The 22,246-nt window shown below is 42.1% G+C and overlaps 1 protein-coding gene across 4 annotated transcripts in view; it reads right to left on the minus strand.

The window, feature by feature from the left end:
- The window catches only part of RELN (reelin), an 856,893-nt gene that overhangs the window by 542,103 nt on the left and 292,544 nt on the right, over nucleotides 1–22,246 (minus strand). For all 4 annotated transcript variants that reach the window (XM_063927014.1, XM_063927013.1, XM_063927012.1 and 1 more), the window contains exon 4: nucleotides 15,478–15,548. In XM_063927014.1, coding sequence (XP_063783084.1) covers nucleotides 15,478–15,548 — 71 coding nt within the window. The remainder of the gene's footprint in view (nucleotides 1–15,477; nucleotides 15,549–22,246) is intronic.

Genomic DNA, 22,246 nt, shown 5'->3' on the forward strand with positions numbered 1-22,246 from the left:
TACCAAAATAGTGACCAGTAGATTTTAAACATGATGAATGGTATGTGCCGCAAACTTGCCTACTGTCCTGAATTGCATGGACCTCTCCTAGTTTTCCAGGAGAACAGGCCAACCTCCCAGACTAGCCTCCCAGACAAAAGGTATGTGCCGCAAACTTGCCTACTGTCCTGAATTTCAAAGACCTCTCCCAGTCTTCCAGGAAAACAGACCAACCTCCCAGATAAAAGGTATGTGCTGCAAACTTGCCTACTGTTCTGAATTGTAAAGACCTCTCCCAGTCTTACAGGAGAACAGATCAACCTCCCAGGCCAGCCTCCCAGATACAGCAATTGGTGTTGAATAGTGTGACCTTCCCCACTAGGTCATAATGTGATTAATTATATCACTGTACAGTGGGGGCAGGGATACGATGACGCAATTCACTGTGCCCTGTCCCCTAAACCTCGCACATGAACTTTTCCCTCTGGGACTTTATGGAATTCTACCTCTGAAGCCCACACTGGTGTCCCCTCTCTTTTCTGGCATGACTGAGATGTTGTGTTTCCACTTCCATGTTCTATATCAGAATATGACAATCCACTTGGGTGTTTTAGTTACAACGGATAGAGTTTATTTTACAGCACTTGTAGTATTAAAATTTACATATAATAATAATAATAATAATAATAATAATAATGCTATGCAATGCAAATGCATGTGTATATGTGTACACTGCATGCTGTACAGTTAAATTCTTGATCCCCAAGCTTGTGCTTCTGTCCTCCTACAGTATTTGTATATAATTTAATATAACACATGTCAGAGCAGGAATGAATGGTAGACAGAGCCAACTGTATGTATATTGATGGACGAAACGCGTTACCTCCAATTTGACACTAAGATAAGTCCTATACTATACTTGCGTTGATTTTATAATAAGTCTTTCCTTCACTCATTTTTTATTATTATATACTATCTACTGCTATTTTTATAGTATTTTTTTATCCGATATTTATATTATAATTGAGTGCCGCCAACAGCTGCTGTATGTACCTGGGAACCACTGTCGTTACCCATGGAGGGCACCGGCCATTATAGTGTTTCTTTTATATATGGAAAGGAGTGCAGCTGACAGCTTGTGTGTGTGTGTATATAATATATATATATATATATATATATATATATATATATACACATTCATACATACATATATATATACATACATACATATATATATATATATATATATATATATATAGATAATGTTTTAATAATTTAAGTAAATGCATTTTTTACTTAAAATTGGTGACTTAGGGGGTAATTCAGAGTTGATCGTAGATGTGCTAAATTTAGCACATCTACAATCATTTACTCTGACATGCGGTGGGGATGCCCAGCACTGGGCTGGTCCGCCCCACATGTCAGGCCCAAAACCCGCCACCCCTCTCCCACCCACCCGCACAGGTACAAAAGCATTGCACAGCGGCAATGCTTTTGTACCTGGCGAGTAGCTTCTTACCTGCGCAGTTCATGCATGCTGGCAGTGAGCTACACGCCGCGTTCCGAGTCATAGCGGCTGCTTGTGACGTCATGCAGCCGCTGAAGCCTGCTCCCCCAACTTTCTAACGCCATTGGCACGCCCACTCCTGCCCAGCGACTGCCTCTGTCTGTCAATCAGGCAGAGGCCAATTTAGCCAGTGAGATACTGGTAGCATCTCACTGGGCTCCCGGGGTGTGCATGCGCAGTGCGGCTGCTGCGCGTGCGCACTCCACAAAATAATTCAGACTGTGATCGCTGCAGCGATGCAGTCTGAATTACCCCCAAAATGTCACAGCTCTGTGTGTCAGGTACAGTAGGTGCGTAGAGTCTCCCTGTGCCCAGAATAGCTACACTACTACTGTATAATTTTAATGTATGAGGGGTATGCATTTGGTTTCCAGATGTGCAGGGCATAGGTAGAAGAGACAAAATCTGACTTTCTGGTCAGGTACAGTAGGTGCGTAGATTCTCCCTATACCCAGAATAGCTACACTACTACTGTATCATTTTAATGTATGAGGGGTATGCATTTGGTTTCCAGATGTGCAGGGCATAGGTAGAAGAGACAAAATCTGACTTTCTGGTCAGGTACAGTAGGTGCGTAGAGTCTCCCTGTACCCAGAATAGCTACAGTACTACTGTATAATTTTAATGTATGAGGGGTATGCATTAGGTTTCCAGATGTGCAGGGCATAGGTAGAAGAGACAAAATCTGACTTTCTGGTCAGGTACAGTAGGTGCGTAGAGTCTCCCTGTGCCCAGAATAGCTACACTACTACTGTATCATTTTAATGTATGAGGGGTATGCATTAGGTTTCCAGATGTGCAGGGCATAGGTAGAAGAGACAAAATCTGACTTTCTGGTCAGGTACAGTAGGTGCGTAGAGTCTCCCTGTACCCAGAATAGCTACAGTACTACTGTATAATTTTAATGTATGAGGTGTCAAAGTCAGAAAAATATCACGATGCACACTGCCATATTTGCACCTCATACAGGTCCGCGCTGCGCATGCGTGCGCTCTCCCGTGCGTGCGCATACTCGCTGTTGCGGGCACCCGCAGGCGCACGGTATGTGCATTTACGGTAGAGTTTATGTGTTCGTAGCGTGCGACTCAATCGTTACATATTTTCACTATATAATGTATTTTGTAGATTATGGTCCCTTTGATAGAATCTGAAAGTTTAGTTAATGTAGCATGTTCATGGACAGAGAAATCCCTCTTTGTTTGATACGAAGGGTCAGACAGGAGTAATACAGTGGTGTTTAGTATCCATCGGAAGAATATTTAATTAGCAATATTCCGGTGTTGGTTTGAAGCGAATTAATCGCTCGTGCGAATAGTTATGGACATAAGAAGTTTATGTCCATTTACTATTATTTGCACTTACTTATCCATGCGGCGGGAAACCTAGTTTCCCACCCACCTGAGCAGTTGGAAATTGTCACAGCCCACCTGTATGAATCAACCTATGACCTATTGTTATAATGCGAGGAGGAATTCCTGTGTCCAATGAACAATGAGATTGTAGGGACCATTGAATTGTATTGTGTGTGGGGCATAAATAGACAAGCCGATCACATCCAGCTCTCACTCTTCAACGGTTCTCATTGCTGATAATCGGGAGCTGGATTTCCAGAGGCGCATGCGATCGTTCCCCTTTGTGCGTAAGTTTTCTCCGCAATCATATTGTCTTTCTTGTTATTATGGGCCATATTTCTCTCTCTCTCTCTTCTCCTCTTTCTCTCATTTTCCCTTAAATGTAATTATATTGTATTTACTGTATAGTTATCTGGTTAGTTAGTCTATGTTATATTGTAGTGTATGACTTGTATTGTATTATTCCTTTTCTCAAGTATAACAATCATATAAGGCGTTAGACCCTAAGCCCGGTAGTTGTGTATTTATTATAGTGTTAAGTATTCTCAGAGCGTCGGTGACGCTCGAACAGCTTTTAAGTTAATAAGGTTACACTGTGTTGCATCTACACCCTATCTCTACACTAAGGTTTTACTGCATATTACATTGTTTATGGTTTAGATATAAAGGTTCAACATTGTGAGCGTCTGCGCCGCTCGTGATCTCCTCGTGGTCTCGAGCGTCCGCTACGCTGATAGCGTAGCATTACGGTAGTCGCTCACCTATAAGTGTGCCTGATACCAACAGCGTATTCTCGCGAGCGTTTGTGTCGCTCGAGCGGCCCGCTCCCGATACAGCGTCCGCTACGCTATAGCAAACCATTACGTTAGTAAGCAGCCAATAGCGTGCCAGCCTGTGATCTCTTGGCCGTGAGCGAACGTGACGCTTGAGCGTCTCGACCACGGCTAAGCGATTGTTACGAAACGTGCGTACCCTTACGGTACTCCATACGTCAATAGCGTACAGTGTTCTTAGGCCTCTTAAAGGGTTTTAAATAAGATAAATATTTAGCTTTATCAATTGGCGGCTCGTCCTGTCCTTCACATATCTCTGCTAGGTAATTTCAGCAGACATTATCCATCAGCAAAGGGCGGGAGATCATATTCTTCGCAGTGCTGACGGGATAAGCGTCTGCTTCGCTTAGTAAAGGGTGCTGAGGGAATCCGGAACCGGAGGTAAGAACAACACGCTAGTGTCTTTTAAAACTGTTCATTTCTATCTTGCGTACGCACACACGCATATCTGCATTTCTTTTTCGTGTATTTTCACATATCACTCTCCTGTTTGCCATTTTATAATTGATAAAACGTGCTAAGAGAGATTTGTCGCTATTTCATAGTTAAAAGTGTAAAAGTAATGCATTAAGGGATAAAGTGTAAAGCGCACATGTAACTCTACCTAAAAATACAAGGAGAGATTGGAGTGGTGTTCAGTAGAGGATCGAGGATCATCTACATTGATAAACGTGTTAGTTGTGTTACGGTGGACATTGGTTTTGTGTACACGTGTCTCTAACAAAGGGCTGAGACTCGCGTACGCAAAGGCCGACGCACGCAGCGTAAATTACGCAACGGAGCGTCTGGGTACGCCCACGTAACTCAAGTCACACGATAGTGTTGATTTTTTTAACAGGCGATAAATAGCGCAACAGGCGATAAATAGCGCAACAGGCGATAAATAGCGCAAATCTATTTTAATATCCGAAATTTAAATTAACAGATCCTTCTCCGAATTTACAACACATCTGGTTTAAAGAAAATTTCTGCGCAGAAATAGAAATAGAAACAAAAGTGTACATGTGGTGAGTGAGTGTTTGCAATTATACAATTTTGAGGTTGAACCACAAGAAAAGTATCGAGTTCTCGTGGAGGTACATACATGTAAGTGACGTGCATGGTGGCTAGGGAGGCATCCCTGGTTAAACATAAAATTTGAGCATTAGAGTGTAGCAGACCAGGAGGTCATACTGTAACAGACCAGGAGGTCAGACCAGGAGGTCGCATAACAGACCAGGAGGTCCAGGTACAGCAGACAAGGAAGTCCGCTATAGAGACGAGTAGCACAACACCAAGAAGGGTTGGTGCGGAACCCATATAGGCCATAAAGCTCTGGCTGAAGGAATTCGCAGCCGAAATTTTCGATTCCACTGGTCGCTCTGCACATAAGATTAGTTGCTTATGTGCTGAACGATTGTACCGCACGTAATTGTGTGCATTAGTAAACCTGACCGGTACCATTTTGCGTACGAAGGTCATAAACGCTATTTGTACATTTTAACGTGATTTGTGAAATTTTTTTTATTTTAAGGGAAGTTCGCTGGTCACTCAGGAACTATCCAACAACCGATACTTGCTGGGGAACGCGCCCCAGTAAATAAAGGTTCACAGGGGCCCTAGGTTGGGTACAACAGCTCTGGATACAGTGATTGTGTTACTGGCCAACGTGGGCGAGAAGTGAGTGGAGTACTCGGTAAACTTCACCGCCAGCCTGCCCCGGACATCTTGGTTTTTGTAAGGGTTCGCTGAAGAAAAGCAACACCTGCAAGTAATGGGGGCCAGTTGTTCAGGTAGGGGGCGATCAACCTCGGTTCGGGTTGATTTAGTAAACCGACCAATCGGGTCGGCAAGGTATGTAATGTGTGAAAAATACGGTTCACACACAGAGGTTTTATGTGATGAATGGGAAAGAATGACTGTACATGACGGGGAGAAATTCCCAAGAATAGGTAGCTTTAGCCCAGAAGTGTTACTAAATCTAAGGAGAAGGATAGGTCTTATTAAACCAGCAAAGAGACGGATCAAACATTATGATTATTTGCAGTTATGGCAACAGGAAAGTGAAATGCAAAGAGAGCTAACTGACATATCTGACTCTCATCTTGGGAGGAGAGATGTGGCAATGGAGAGGATTATGGTTGCGGAGAAAGGCACAATGTTGAACAATAAAAACGCACTTAGCAACTGTAGTATAGATGATAAGAATAAGTGTAATAAACATAACAATGATAATTGTAATGCTGTTAAATGTACAACTATTAACCCGTGCAAGTTGCACCCCATGTCAAACTTCCCTCAGGAATACGAGCAAGAAAGTGAACCCAACACGATGTCGGCACCTCTTCCAGCAGCCATCACACAAGACATCCAGGTGGACGCGACCAAATCGGTAAAGGCAATAATCAAACCCCCTAACGGAGGGTCAGGTGAGGTCGTGTCCACAGGTACGTACAATGTTTTATATCACGCACAAACAAATGTACCCCATATTGTAAGACCAAAACAAGGTGATGTAATTGAGTTTAGTCCTGTCAGGGTGATCACAGTCCCCAATGGGAAGACTGACGATCAGGGAACCATTCCCGTCCAGGACAGTGCAATGCGCTGTCCCTGGTCCCGGACCGAATTGAGATCAATTATGTCCGAATTTCCTGATCCAAGGAAAAATCTAGTCGCATGTCAAAAGTTCATTAAAGAACTAGGAAACTCAACAGAACCCACCAACAAAGATTGGCGGACAGTGCTGAGGGCATGTTTGCCCTCCGGTGTTGACCCTGCGAAATTTATTACTGATTGCCAATTAGACACAGAAGTACCTCAAACGGAGGAACACAATCAGGAATGTATTAAGCAGATAAACCAACAGTTGGAAGTATATTTCCCTGCCGTTGTCAAGTGGAATGAAATCTTCTCCACAAGACAAAACGAAAGGGAAAGTATTTCCAATTATTTCAATCGAGCACTGCAAGTAATGGCTAGGAACACTGGGATCACAGACATCAAAACATGCGCACAACATAGAGAAATAGCGGTTAAGGTATTAATGAATGGTTTAAAGGAGGTATTGAGAACAAGGGTACAGACCACCAACCCAAACTGGAGAAATATCTCAGTGGCCGCATTAAGAGAGGCCGCTATTGATATTGATCGAAATATCACCAGATACAGAGAGTCACAAAGTGATAAATTAATGGCCGCAAGTATACAGGCCCTAACCACAAGACCACTCCAGCATAAGCCCCAAACCCCTGCGAGAAATTTAAATGTGGAAATCTGTTACAATTGCCAGAAGGAAGGTCATTTTGCAAGAGATTGTAGATCAGGAAGTAGACAAAAGTCACATCAGCCCCCTAGACAACGACATAATCATGGTATCCAAGGAATCAGGGAAGTACAGGGAAAACGGTTGATGGCGATGAGCATCCGAGCGTTTGAGGAGGCATCAAATCAACCAAGACCTCAGGTCATTGACACTTGGAGGAAACCCAGGGTTTGTTACCTTTGTAAAAGAGAAGGGCATTATCCCAGCAACTGCAACAGCCCACGTAAAGTCAGACCCCCTAGACATGAAAATGAGCAAAAGTTAGGACACACCAAGTTATAATCAGGGATCAGATAGGAAAATTTTGGCCCACACTCATGATATGTAGTCAGGAAAGGTGATCATTAGGACCCATGGTAAGCCTGAGGTTATAGTTAATAAATTGGGAGGTCATTCCCTGAAGACACAGGAATGACCGGGTGAAACGTTGTAAATGTATCTGTGGAATGTTTCTTTTTCTCTCCCCATCTCTGACAATTATTGGTAGGACTCAAACATTGCATGTCTGCTTGGTCTTTGCAGAAGTCTACCAAACCCCAGCATGACCTATCCGCATCAATGTATCCTGGCCAGATACAGAGGGAGGAGTATGGAGGTGCTGGGGGGAGGGACTGCGCAAGGAAACCATTGGACATGTAGATATGACAGCCTGATGATCTGACAATGTTTTAAAAATGTTTATGTTTGAAAAATGTTTTTTTTTCTTTTCTTTATTGATGTGTTATGTTATATATATATATATATATATACATATGTGAACGGTTCTCTCTCTCTTGTTGTTTTTTTTTTTCTCCTCTCCCTCTTCTCACTCATGTTTTCATGTTTTAAAGATGGTATGTCACACCTCAGTTAGACAAATGGTAATGCAAGATTTTTTTGCTCCTTACAGAAAGATCGCTGGTTGGGAAGGAATATTGCATCACCAGAATGTTCGTTTGGAAGACTAAGAGACAGCACCTTTGAGATGACAGCAGAACAAGAGGAACAACAAGACTAGAGAACTTAATTATCGTAGCAAGTTTCTCTCCCCCTCAAACTGTTTTTCTGTACCCCCATTACAAATTTCTTCTTTTCTCCTCCTGTAAGATGGACTTGCCCCAAGAGACTGTGATATGGATTTTCCTGTTGACCATGATGTTGACCAGAGCAGTCTGTTTCGGTGAGAGTACCAGTGAGGTCGAGAAAGGATCCAGAAAGGTTCCGATGACTGAGACAGAGGTGTAAATTTCCAATAGCAACACAACCACCAAGCAAAAGGCGAGTACCGGAAACGATCTAGCAGCCATGTTATTTGTAAACATTGTTAGCTGAAAAGAAAACTGTATCTGTAGGCTCTGTGACAATGTGGTTGAGGATGGGTGCATCAAGAAATGCCAATCCAGTTTTAATATCCACATGGACCGGCATCCATTGAGTGACTATCACTCCTTAGTGGGTAGTGTGTTAAATCAAACAGATTGTTGGGTATGCTCTCAAGTACCTCAAGGTCATAGCAAATCAGGACTAGTACCATTTCCTTTAACGATAGGGGAGGTACTTGAGCTAAGTGGTGGGAGGCCGGTGGACAGGAGGTTTAATATCTCCAGTCCTCCTAGTTTGAAGCTCCACCAATATCATGTGGATAGATCCCTAATATGTTTTAACATTTCCAATCCCCGAAAGCCGGGAAATTGGGAAGTGTCATGGAGTAACCAAACCATGACCTTTTCATATAGAGCAGATAGAATGCCGACAGATACAGAGCTTATACGCCACATAGCCAGTAGTGGAAAATATTTCCGATATAGGTATACTCTAGGAAGTAGGATTATGAGAGTTGGAGAGGTATCACCAGGATACTGTGCACATATCGTACAAACTGGTACGTGTATTAGACAGATGGGAGAATTAGGGTTAGGAGATTTCACATGGAAGATGTGTAATATGGTTATGTCCTACTCCGTCCCATATGTTCTCCCCGATGATGCATATTTCATATGCGGGAGGAAGGCGTATAAGTGGCTTGCCCCAAACTCTGAAGGATTGTGTTATATTGGAAAAGTACTGCCTGAAGTAATGACTGTATCACATGCCAAAATGAAAGATATACACCGTGTTGCCCAAGCTCCTTATACTCACACCCATTACGAGCACGTAGTTAAACGGCACCTGATAGAAAGAACAGAGCATCCGGCCTCTGACATGATCCATGAATCCACCGGGATTCAGTTTCTAATCGCGTTAGATATCACTCGCACCGCTAGAGGAGTGCTGAACTATAAATACATATCTGCGCTCGCAAATTTGTTAGACAATATCACAGAAATGTATGATGACACTTTTAGGTATACTGGAAGAGAGCTTCAAGCTTATAAAACAGAACTGGTTCAGCATAGAATGGGTCTCAATTATCTCACGGCAGTAACAGGTGGATATTGTGTCACACTGGCAACGCAGTACGGCGTGAAATGCTGCACATATATAACGAATAGTACCGAGGACCCGGTCGAGGTCATAGACCAAAAGATGGACGATATTCTCCAATTGAAGTGGGAATTTCGCAGGAGACACAATCTCACCCTTGCTGCTGTAGGTAATGAGCTGACTAGTTGGGTGTCATGGTTGAACCCGCGAAATTGGTTCTCTGGTTTAGGAGAATGGGCTCAAGGAGTCATAATGGATGTTGGGAAGTTTCTTCTATGTATCTTAGGTGTTGTCATAACGATTGGCTTGATATTTAGATGCGGTCAGGCTTTAACGAAGTGTAAACGAAGTACCAGGGTGATGAGTTTAAGGAGTGAGGAAATTGTAATTCCAATGGATTTGATTTATGACCCAACTGTAGAAACAATGATGTGATGAAAAATGCGATTTCTACGGTCCGTTTCTTTCACCTGTTTTTCTGGTTTTTCCAAGGTAAAAAGACCCACTTTTGATGAGGAATTTGATGATCCTGTATACAGACAACTGATGGATTAAAGAAGAAGTTTTGACAAACTTATACACAGATATTTGATGAACTTTGCCATAGACCCCCAGTTTCCCTAGAAATTTTAAAATTACGCTAGCCCAACACTTTTGTAAGTCTATGGACATTGACAAAGCTTTTTGCCCACACGCCTTTTGGCAAAAGCACAAAGAAGACTGCATTCAACAGACACCGAACAAGACTTCAACCGACAAATGTTCATTAACCTGACATAGAATACCACTGCATTTACCGTAATTATGTCTTTTCTTCATCTCTGCAACCTTCAGGTAATGACACACATAGTCGATAGGGAATACAGGCACAGATATCAGCAACCACATATCCCCCCCATTCATGTATCATCAACTAAAATGTGCTCCCCATTTTGTTACAACCACAGCCGAAAAGAGCTCGGTAAAGTTTGACAGCCCATCCACAGACCCGTACCACGGGATAAGAAGGAATTCAAATGTATACTTCGCAATACCTCGAAGCTTGATTTAAAACACGTACGGCACGATGATACATGACCCCCAAACACGGATTCATACACACATGCTTCTGCTATCTCACTAGGTCATACCCTTTTCCTACCTTCTCCTCTCCTCCCCTACCCAACCATGTAAATGTATTAACCCCTGACATATATTTTTCTCGTTTTGAAATGTTTTAGGAAGTGGCAGTTATTGTTGACTGCCAAAGGGTGGACTGTCAAAGTCAGAAAAATATCACGATGCACACTGCCATATTTGCACCTCATACAGGTCCGCGCTGCGCATGCGTGCGCTCTCCCGTGCGTGCGCATACTCGCTGTTGCGGGCACCCGCAGGCGCACGGTATGTGCATTTACGGTAGAGTTTATGTGTTCGTAGCGTGCGACTCAATCGTTACATATTTTCACTATATAATGTATTTTGTAGATTATGGTCCCTTTGATAGAATCTGAAAGTTTAGTTAATGTAGCATGTTCATGGACAGAGAAATCCCTCTTTGTTTGATACGAAGGGTCAGACAGGAGTAATACAGTGGTGTTTAGTATCCATCGGAAGAGTATTTAATTAGCAATATTCCGGTGTTGGTTTGAAGCGAATTAATCGCTCGTGCGAATAGTTATGGACATAAGAAGTTTATGTCCATTTACTATTATTTGCACTTACTTATCCATGCGGCGGGAAACCTAGTTTCCCACCCACCTGAGCAGTTGGAAATTGTCACAGCCCACCTGTATGAATCAACCTATGACCTATTGTTATAATGCGAGGAGGAATTCCTGTGTCCAATGAACAATGAGATTGTAGGGACCATTGAATTGTATTGTGTGTGGGGCATAAATAGACAAGCCGATCACATCCAGCTCTCACTCTTCAACGGTTCTCATTGCTGATAATCGGGAGCTGGATGTCCAGAGGCGCATGCGATCGTTCCCCTTTGTGCGTAAGTTTTCTCCGCAATCATATTGTCTTTCTTGTTATTATGGGCCATATTTCTCTCTCTCTTCTCCTCTTTCTCTCATTTTCCCTTAAACGTAATTATATTGTATTTACTGTATAGTTATCTGGTTAGTTAGTCTATGTTATATTGTAGTGTATGACTTGTATTGTATTATTCCTTTTCTCAAGTATAACAATCATATAAGGCGTTAGACCCTAAGCCCGGTAGTTGTGTATTTATTATAGTGTTAAGTATTCTCAGAGCGTCGGTGACGCTCGAACAGCTTTTAAGTTAATAAGGTTACACTGTGTTGCATCTACACCCTATCTCTACACTAAGGTTTTACTGCATATTACATTGTTTATGGTTTAGATATAAAGGTTCAACATTGTGAGCGTCTGCGCCGCTCGTGATCTCCTCGTGGTCTCGAGCGTCCGCTACGCTGATAGCGTAGCATTACGGTAGTCGCTCACCTATAAGTGTGCCCGATACCAACAGCGTATTCTCGCGAGCGTTTGTGTCGCTCGAGCGGCCCGCTCCCGATACAGCGTCCGCTACGCTATAGCAAACCATTACGTTAGTCAGCAGCCAATAGCGTGCCTGCCTGTGATCTCTTGGCCGTGAGCGAACGTGACGCTTGAGCGTCTCGACCACGGCTAAGCGATTGTTACGAAACGTGTGTACCCTTACGGTACTCCATACGTCAATAGCGTACAGTGTTCTTAGGCCTCTTAAAGGGTTTTAAATAAGATAAATATTTAGCTTTATCAGAGGGGTATGCATTAGGTTTCCAGATGTGCAGGGCATAGGTAGAAGAGACAAAATCTGACTTTCTGGTTGTGAACCGTATTCTCGGACTAAAGTTCTTGGTTCTTGTAAAATCTCAAGGCACAGAACCGTATATAAGCAACACTCAGCATGTTTACTTCCTTCACACACTTGTTATGGAGCTCAACAGTGGTCAGAGCCATGATCTTCTACGACTACAAGAGTGGTCTGTGACAGCAGGAGAGTTTTGACCGACTGTTTTTGGGGAGGAAGCACGGTCTCAAACCACTGTGTTTGAATGCTTTGCAAAATTTAGGTGATGGAGACAGTCCCTGGAAGACGAGGAGTGCTGCGGCCGACCTGTGTCTGCTATAACCGAGGACATAGTTGCTGCTGTGCGGGCCATAGTTGAGGTGGACGCCATGGCCGTAGCCCAGTTAGAAAAGGAGATAGGTATCACATCGGGATCCATACTCTTGATACTCTATGAAAAGATAGGCCTGAGCAAGGTTTCTGCACTCTGGGTGCCCCATCAGTTGACATGAGAGCATAAGAAGCTTTGAGTGACTTGGTGCTGCAACAAGCTGGCCAGCTCTGATGGCGGTCGCTAAAACCCTGGCTGGGAGATCATCAGTGGCGCTGAATCCTGGATCTACAATTTTGACCCGCGACCAATCAACAAGCAGCCCAGTGGACCTCAGTTGGAGGTGCAATGCCACAGAAGTTCCGACGTGAGCACAGTGGGGCCACGCAGATGGTGGCTGTTTTTGTGGCCAAGACTGGTCATGTAGCTACTGTACCACTTGTGCAGCAGCGCACTGGGGACTGGTATGCTAACCAATGACTGACACATGTCCTGGAAGCCATTTCCAGGCACCATCCAGGAACTTGCGCTCGTAGTGCCCTTCTACATCATGACATGAACCTGCTCACAAGTTAAGGAAAGTGGTGGATTTCTGAGCCATGAATGCATCCAGGAGCTTGGTCTTTCACCACACAGAAGAAAAAAGTATTCCCTATTGTGGGCACACTCGGACTAGGTGACGATATTCTTGAAGTTAAATATCCTCGGTGATATTTGACCACTAATGTTAAAATATAGCTTTTATTTGTAAACTTAAAACATCTGCGAAAATATTGTGCACGTGAAAAAAAGGGTGCTGTAAAAATAATAAACAAATCTGAAATAAACATTCAGTCACTGCAGCCTTTAAATCCTCATTCTCCCAAGTGTTCAGAATGTATCCATGTATGTTATAATATTTTCTATCTTGGTGTCCACATGGAAACAATTGTATCCTTTGAGTCTCACTTTGTGAGATGACTAATTAGACTGTAACTCAGTTGTCTTTTCTATTTATTTGACAGTCTCTCTCAATCTTGGCAGTGTGCACATCACTGTCTCCAAGAAGATACTATATAGTTAATCAAACAATATCATGCTCTAATCAATACATTTATTGTGAATGTCTATCTCACAGAAAAAATCTTTGTAGCCTTCCTATAAGAATATTCTTGGGGATAACTAATGTAACTATGCTTCGAATTCTTATTGGGGATCACCCAAGCCAGTTCAGCATGTACTGTGTAGCAGAAATATATTGTTTAACATGTATGTGAAATATCTCTAAGGACACTGATGATATAGTGTCCTTCTACTTCGTGTCCCAGCTTATATCTACTATCAACAAATGTTAAATAGCAGAGAGGTGTTGTCAGATAGTGTAGCCACAAACACACCCCACTTTTGGATCCCACCAATTACATTGGAGATATATATGGCAGTGACGTCTTACTATCACTATACAGTGGGGGGAGAATAGTATACTATATTCCTGACACGTGTCCCAACTAGTCGTGGCTAAAATCTACACCTTCACACATATAATGAAAAGATCTAAATATCTGAATGTTGTTCCCATCCAGGAAAATGACAGTGTGTCTCACACGCTATTAAATATTTACCGCTCAGATTGAGCTCTTGCGATAGAGTGCTGCTAATAGTGGTACTGATACAGGAAAGTGACGGCTACAAATTTGTGACACTTATACACCGTCCTTACTGGTACTTTTCAACGGAAGTTATACCACTAATGATCCTGAACAAATATGTATGTACTAGTATGAAGATGCAGTGCATCTAAATCTGCACCCATGTACCTTGACCCCCGGCTTTCAGATTTTACCCAATGTGGTCACCGTCTGTCAATACAGGACCATCTATAATACAGCTCGTCAGGGCCGCGGTCTATTACCGCATACAGCTGCCAGCCGCCGCCTACCGTTTCACAGGCCACACATATTTTCGCAGATAAGTTTACAAATAAAAGCTATATTTTAACATTAGTGGTCAAATATCACCGAGGATATTTAACTTCAAGAATATCGTCGCCTAGTCCGAGTGTGCCCACAATAGGGAATACTTTTTTCTTCTAGTTTCTACATGTCCATAATTTATTCCCAGGAGCACCTTCCATGTAACAAATTCGATAATAATCAGATTAATTTATGGAAAAGGACTATATGTGACTTACTGAAATTATTGATGTAATGTATATATGTGTTTGTGCGAACCTCCCTCTCTTCTTCTAATCTTTCACCACACAGTCCAGACCGGCCCCCTGTGACTTCTACATGTTCCCACAAATCTAGTGCATGATGCATTGGATTCATTTTCAGTCAACGGAAGCTGCAGTGGAGACCTTCATCCAGCATGTAGAAGACCATACTTGTTTCGAACTGGTCCAGTGCTTCACCAAGTAGTTTGAGTGCATGCAACGTTGCAAAGACTCCCCTGGTGAATACTTTGAAAAAATTTAATGTTCACTTTGTTTGTAAATATAATAAAATTTTTTGCATCTGGAAACTTATTGCACACCTCTCGTACAGTTTCAAGGTATATCACATTTTAACACTAAATATGTGTACTGCAAATTCCTTGTTTTTATATTAGAAATAAATAGTACGTTTTTTATCCATGAGGCCAATACCCAAAGCCCTGACACTAAATGAATGGCGAATAATATTATTCTTTGATATTTGCTTCAGGACTTTTTCTTGACATGTTTGTGCCTTCCATTAGCCTTAAATCTGAGGTCCCTGGGTCCCTCATTAGTTAAGATAAAAGGTAACAGATCCAATGATTGTGAGATGACAACTGCCTTAAGCGTATACAAAAAGCTGAGCTATGGTCGTCTTTGATCAATAAACTAATCCCCTACAATGAATAACAGAGATATGAAAAAAAATTGCAAAAACATGTACATAAAAATGTAATACTCAACATCTCTTACCTCCTTGCTCACACAACTGCTGTGCCAGGGCATCTTTGAATATAACCTGACCTCTGTGTGTAGCTGTAGCCCTGAGGACAGAAAGGAGAATATACTGCAGTCCATGATTGGGAAACATTTTCTTATATACAATACAGAAATATTATTGCATATTATCATTTATCCTTTTAACCCCATGTAAAAAGCTGATCTTTAAAAGTAGAATGATAAGAATCTTTATCCAAGTCAACATATGGTTTGACCTTTGATATGGAAGAAGACAACAATAATGTTTATAAATATGTCGATTATTAATCTATCAGTTAACATTACTGACTTATGCTGTAATACAAGGTAAACATTTATGGATGTGTGCTTTGAACTTAATACCAAGCCAACATTATTGACATATTACTATTAGCTGAGTCAGCATGTTCACAACTTAACCATGATCCTGGTGAATTTTTATAGATGCATGTTAACATACAGATTAATGTGAATTAAAGTGATTTATTGTATACTGCTGTCTGAGGGAACATATATTAATGTATGTGTACCCATACATTTTCCTCCTTATATTGTCTGCTCCCATTCCACACCACTGCCAAGCTCCACAGTCAGAACGTGCACAATGTACAGTACCATGCCGCAAGTGTGGAAAGAATATAAATTAGTGCAATTTACAAAAAGAGGCCACTGAAGTCAGACACATATTGCTTTATAGACACATGCAGCAGCTTATACACACAAGTATCAGGACTTGATACATTACAGTGGGAAGTTAGTAAACATCAGGTGCATATAGAAAGCACAATCTGGGTTTTAACTCTTTTACAGTATAAGGAATATATAGGTTGAAAATATGATGTGAATATTTAACTACTGATACAGAGTAGGGATGCCATCAACCATTGATTGCTAGCAACCATTGTTGGTCAACCACCGATGGCCAATGATTTTGCCATTAATGGGGCATATCCAATGGACATCTGCCATAGATAGCACAGAACTTTGTGTTGTTGTTCTTTTCTCCCGACGCCTAGCTCCACCCCAACATGATCCCTGAAGCCCTGCCCCCACCTCCGAGTGGCCCACTGCCCGGTGAGTAATACAGCAAGGATGGCAAACAGTGGGTGAAACCACTGGTAGTATACATGCACGCCTGCTAACCTGCTTTCACTCTTAGAGAGACAGTATTTTGCCATCTTCTGTAAATAGATTTTTGTTCAATGGCTCTCTTTTGCATACAAAATATACTCTTATTGTTGAAGTGCATTACTGTTTTATGTACTGAACAGAAAACTGTGGACTTTATAAGTATATTACAGTATGATTATTTGCTGGTAGTACACAGGGCAGCCAAAAACTTTTTTGGTTGGGGGGGCTAGACATAATTTAATTTTGGTGCCCCTAAATCGCTGAGTGTTGCCCCCTCAAGGGCAGCTAAACTTACCCGCCATACCACCTACCTGATGACAGAGCTATCTATCTATCTATCTATCTATCTATCTATCTATCTATCTATCTATCTATCTATCTATCTATATCATATGCCATATCTATAGCAATGGCAAACAGGGAAAGCTCAGCAGATATCTTTGAATTCTGCTGCAGAATCAGTGTAATACTTCGTAATACTTACTTTTTAAAGGTATCCTGATTTTTCATGTTATTTACCATAAAAGCTGTGTAAATATGCCCCCAAAACATAACTGTAAACAGCGAGTGACTTTATGTAGAAGATAGGATTCATTCATGGAAAGTAAGGAGACTTTACAGGGTACATGAGAGTAATGAGATTCATTCATGGAAAGTAATGAGACTTTACAGGGTACATTTTGGAAATGGAGGGAGGTCATGGGGTGCTGCAAGGGAAGGGGTGGGAGAACAAAGGGGAGCTGAGGGGGATGAGAGAAGGAACATATGAAGTGAGAGATGTAAAGGGCACAGGGAGCTATTACCTTCGCCCTGACACTGCCCATATTAACTGTAGATGGCAGCCGCACCGTGCCACGTGACCCAGTACTTTGACTAGCACCTCTCAAATATTTGGGTGAAGGGAGTTGCCCCCTTGCACCCCCTGTTCCAGTCAGGGCCGGATCCAGGGGGGGGGGTGGCGAATGGGGTGAACGCCCACCCTAACAGCCATAGCCACGCCCACTTACATGAGGTGGGGGCTGCTGCCAGGTGATGGTGTTTGGCTGCACTGACATCCCTCCCCATCCTCCGTGTCCCTGGGGCCCCAAGCCCCATCTGCCATCATCACATGCCATCACCCCCACCTTGGGCAGTGTGTGCCGCCCATCAGTGTGTTAGTAGTTACATGTGCCCGGTTGTGTGTGATACATAAGAAGCACATGTGCCGCCTGGCAATGCTTTATATGCTCTTTAGAGCATTAATGGACAGTTGGTATGGGAAGTGGGAGGAGTAATGAGTGTAGGGGAGGAGTCAGAAATAAATAAACCGCCCCCTAAAAGAAAAGTCTAGATCCGTCCTTGGTTCCAGTGCCTATGGTAGTGCACAATAGGTTTACAAAAGGAGGTTCTTGATGTTCATCATAAATAACCTGGTGACATATTTTAGATACCAGCCCCTAAGTTCTAATTGTAAAGCGCAACGGAATATGCTGCGCTATATAAGACATTGTTAATAAATAATAAATAATAATAAATAAGTTAAGAGCCCCTAATTAATTCCTCATATAGTTTTATAGAGATAAGTGCAGGATATTTTTTACATGGGTCATTATTTTTCATTTCTCAATTATCTGTTCATACTTACTATACACATTTTACATACTACAAAAGGAAAACATCTCCTATACAATAATATGTTTTGCCACTAAGGAAGAAACCGCTAACTGAATGTACAGCAGGAAAAGAAATGAACGTTTTCTAAACTGATTTCAAATATGTTGCTGTTCAACACATTTTGTTGTTTAAGCAAAAAATTCTCTCTGCCTAAAGGCAGACATGTGATCTGTACAAAAAGTAACATGAGCAGTAATCTTACACTGGAACCCAGAACCAGAAATGTAATTCTCATACTGACACCAGGAATTGTTAAAATACTACGTATACAATTTTTAAAGCTTCACATAACTGCATTAAAAAAAAATATTAATAAAACATACAGTCTGAAGTTGATTACAAAGCAAAACAAAATATTTAATAAAATATCTTGTTCTGTGGATCTGAAAACATATTTGTATGTAAAAATGTAACCGGATGAATTATTCCCTACTGGACATAGTAACAAATGCATGCTTGTTCTAGCTTTTGAAGACTATGCATTGAAAGGCTTATTTTAATATCTGCTAGAACCAGTGTGCTCTTTTAACGGTACCGACTTCTAATACATTATACCCTCTTGTATTCCGCTTTGGAGATATCAGCCTCAAGGAGTTTGATTTTTCCAACCCACAGCTGTCAACTTCATACCATACCAGCTGTAGACTGTACTCCTTTGAGGCACTAAACCTTGTTTTATCCCCCTTGTACAAAGCTCCCCAGAGAATTATACTTTTGCCCAAATTCATAGCTTTGAGCCACATTCCACATTGACTCCAGTCTCCTGCACTTTCACTGAATTGCTAATAGCCAGGAAGCTGCCTCTTCTCCCACTTCATTAACATTATTTGAACAGATGTAAGACAACAACATGCACACATTGACAGCTGAAGGAAAATAACGACTCAGATTATTTTCCTATGTATGTATGTATGTATGTATGTATGTATGTATGTAAGATAAATGAAGGTAAATATCGTCATTTTGATATTCTATTAAAGTTCAGCATTTTCAGTAGGGCTCCAATAATTCTAACATATATTTGCTTAAGCAATGAAATCTACCCCACACAATGCTGGGTTAGAAATAATAAATCCAATTGAAACCTATCCTTACTTATTTGGAACAGCTAGGTGCATCTGGAGTACATATTATTGGCAAATAAGATTAATTAGAATTTTCAATGTGGAAAAAGGGTCCATCCTGGAAAACTCAGGACACATTGGAGTGCTGATTTTTTAAGATTAGCTATAAGAATGTAAAGATATATAGTCTTAACTAGAAATTATGTTTTTAGTGATTATTCTCTATTCAAAGGTCCAGCACAGCATTCTTTGTTACCCCCTGTAAATCAGACCAATGACCAAGCTCTTTCCCTCAGCGTGATTGTCTTACTGATATCACTGAGAGCTCACAGAAAAATATAGCTGCCACTCCAGCTTACAAGAGGTAGTCCTGGGGGAGTAAATCCAATCCTACATGCACGTGGGGACAGACCACAAAAAAGGCTATTTAACTAAAAGTGAGCAACACCATTACATATATACTATACAATAAATAAGCCCAATATTAAACACATTCATATATGACAAGATATGCAACACTGAAAAAAAGCTGATGCAGGACCACAAACAAACTCAATCTGAAAAACACAGAAAGCATTAAGACATTCAAAATAATGCAAGATAGAGAAGCTCCACCCTGCTTCAGTGCCAAGATATAGGTTGAGCAAAATAGAGCTTGAACAACTTATTTATATATAGAAGCACTATTATTCAGTTCACTCAAAACAATCAACCAACAAACAAATAAATAAATAAATAAATACATACATAAATAATCCCGCATATTAATGTCTAAATATTGGCTTTACTAATGCTGGGCATACACTCTACAATTATCTGGCCGATCTGCCTGATATCAGCAGATCGTCCAGATAATCGTAGCGTGTATGCAGGTGATCGATCCGGTAATATTGATCGGTCAGACATGCTGGATCGTCCAGCACAGGGCCGGACTGCCCATCTGGCACTTCTGGCAAATGGCAGAAGGGCCGAAGGTCTGAAATGGTCTGGTGGGCCGGGCCGGTTACACAGAGAACCAGTAGAACCGGCTTCCTGTTTTGCTCTCCACCACGCCCGAAGTGCCCATTTCAAAGAAATAAGGGGGTGTGCCACGAGTTTACGCCCCCCTGACTCACGGCACTACCCATGTGAGCTGTTTCCTTGTGCCCTTTTCACGTTGCGCACACCCCCTTTCAAATCGTGCGTGCGCCCTTTCACCTGCATGCACACAAATGCTAGGACCGAAAAGCATTCCCAGTCAATCACTGGTCCAGCATGTCCCTCTGATTCGATATTTTTAATGTGTCATGTCTGCTGCATCGAGCAGTGTATGCCCACCCCTGCCGCAGCCAACTGACAGGCATTTCCCCTGTTCCTTAACATGGGAAGGAGCGGGGTAATGTCTCCTCCTCGGAGCGGAGCAACGATATCATGGCCAATACACTGTGAGACACCTAACAGCAGGCTTTTTCAACCAGTGTGCTGTGGCACACAAGTGTGCCGCGACCAGTTGCAAGGTGTGTCGCGGAGCCAGAGCAGATTCCTGTACCTTCAGAGTGAACTGTTGGCTCGGGCTCTTCTTAGAGGATCAGTACTGCTCCGGCTGTGACCTATGCCTTGATGATGCAGCAGTGTGATATCATAGGTCACGGCCGCCGTGTCTCACCACCCAGCCAGCTCACCTACCTATATACACATCTTCCAGTTCCCGCCTGCATCCACAGATTTCCTTGCCCACCCACATCCACACCTGCCCGACCGCCCGTTGCTCAGTATTCGCAGCACTCCACTATGAACAACCCCTGCCACTAAGGGACAGGGAGGAGGACAGCTGACCAGTAGGGGCTAATATTTGTTATGTTATTTCTCCTGTGGGAAGCAACAGGATTTATGGATTTATGGGGGGAACAATGTGAATTATTCATGTGGGGAGCAATAGGATTTATGTGGGAAGAAATGTGATTGATTTACGTGTAAGCAACATGATTTATGTGGGGAGCAATGTAATTGTTTTTCCTGTGTAGGCCAATGTATGTGTGGATTCTTATTTTACTGTGAGGGCCAATGTGTGTTTTTTTGTTTTTTTCTGTGGGGAACTGATGGTGTGCCTTGGCAATTTTAAAAATATTGCTTGGTGTGCCGCGAGTAAAAAAAGGTTGAAAATCACTGACTTACAGTGTACTGTGGCCCTCATTCCGAGTTGTTCGCTTGCAAGGCGATTTTAGCAGAGTTACACACGCTAAGCCGCCGCCTACTGGGAGTGAATCTTAGCTTCTTAAAATTGCGAACGATGTATTCGCAATATTGCGATTACAAACTACTTAGCAGTTTCTGAGTAGCTTCAACCTTACTCGGCATCTGCGATCAGTTCAGTGCTTGTCGTTCCTGGTTTGACGTCACAAACACACCCAGCGTTCGCCCAGACACTCCCCCGTTTCTCCAGCCACTCCCGCGTTTTTTCCGGAAACGGTAGCGTTTTTATCCACACGCCCATAAAACGCCGTGTTTCCGCCCAGTAACACCCATTTCCTGTCAATCACACTACGATCGCCGGAGCGAAGAAAAAGCCGTGAGTAAAAATACTATCTTCATAGCAAAATTACTTGGCGCAGTCGCAGTGCGAACATTGCGCATGCGTACTAAGCAGAAAAACGCTGCGATGCGAAGAAAAATACAGAGCGAACGACTCGGAATGAGGGCCTGTATGTCCCGAATAACTGCAGTGTCAGATAAAATTCCTGTCGGTCTGACAGGCATTTTTTCTGCCTGTGTATGCCCAGCATTACTTTTAAGATACCTCTAAACCAAGTCATTAGAAGTGCATCAATCTGAATTTAAATAATTTAGGTTATTAAAAATATCAAACTAAAATGATACACTGGTAGTAAAACCTTATAACTTTCAATAAGGGTGACTAAAATATAGGGTAAATTTAC

Source organism: Pseudophryne corroboree, chromosome 6 (assembly GCF_028390025.1).
Source record: "Pseudophryne corroboree isolate aPseCor3 chromosome 6, aPseCor3.hap2, whole genome shotgun sequence".
Lineage (NCBI taxonomy): Eukaryota > Metazoa > Chordata > Amphibia > Anura > Myobatrachidae > Pseudophryne > Pseudophryne corroboree.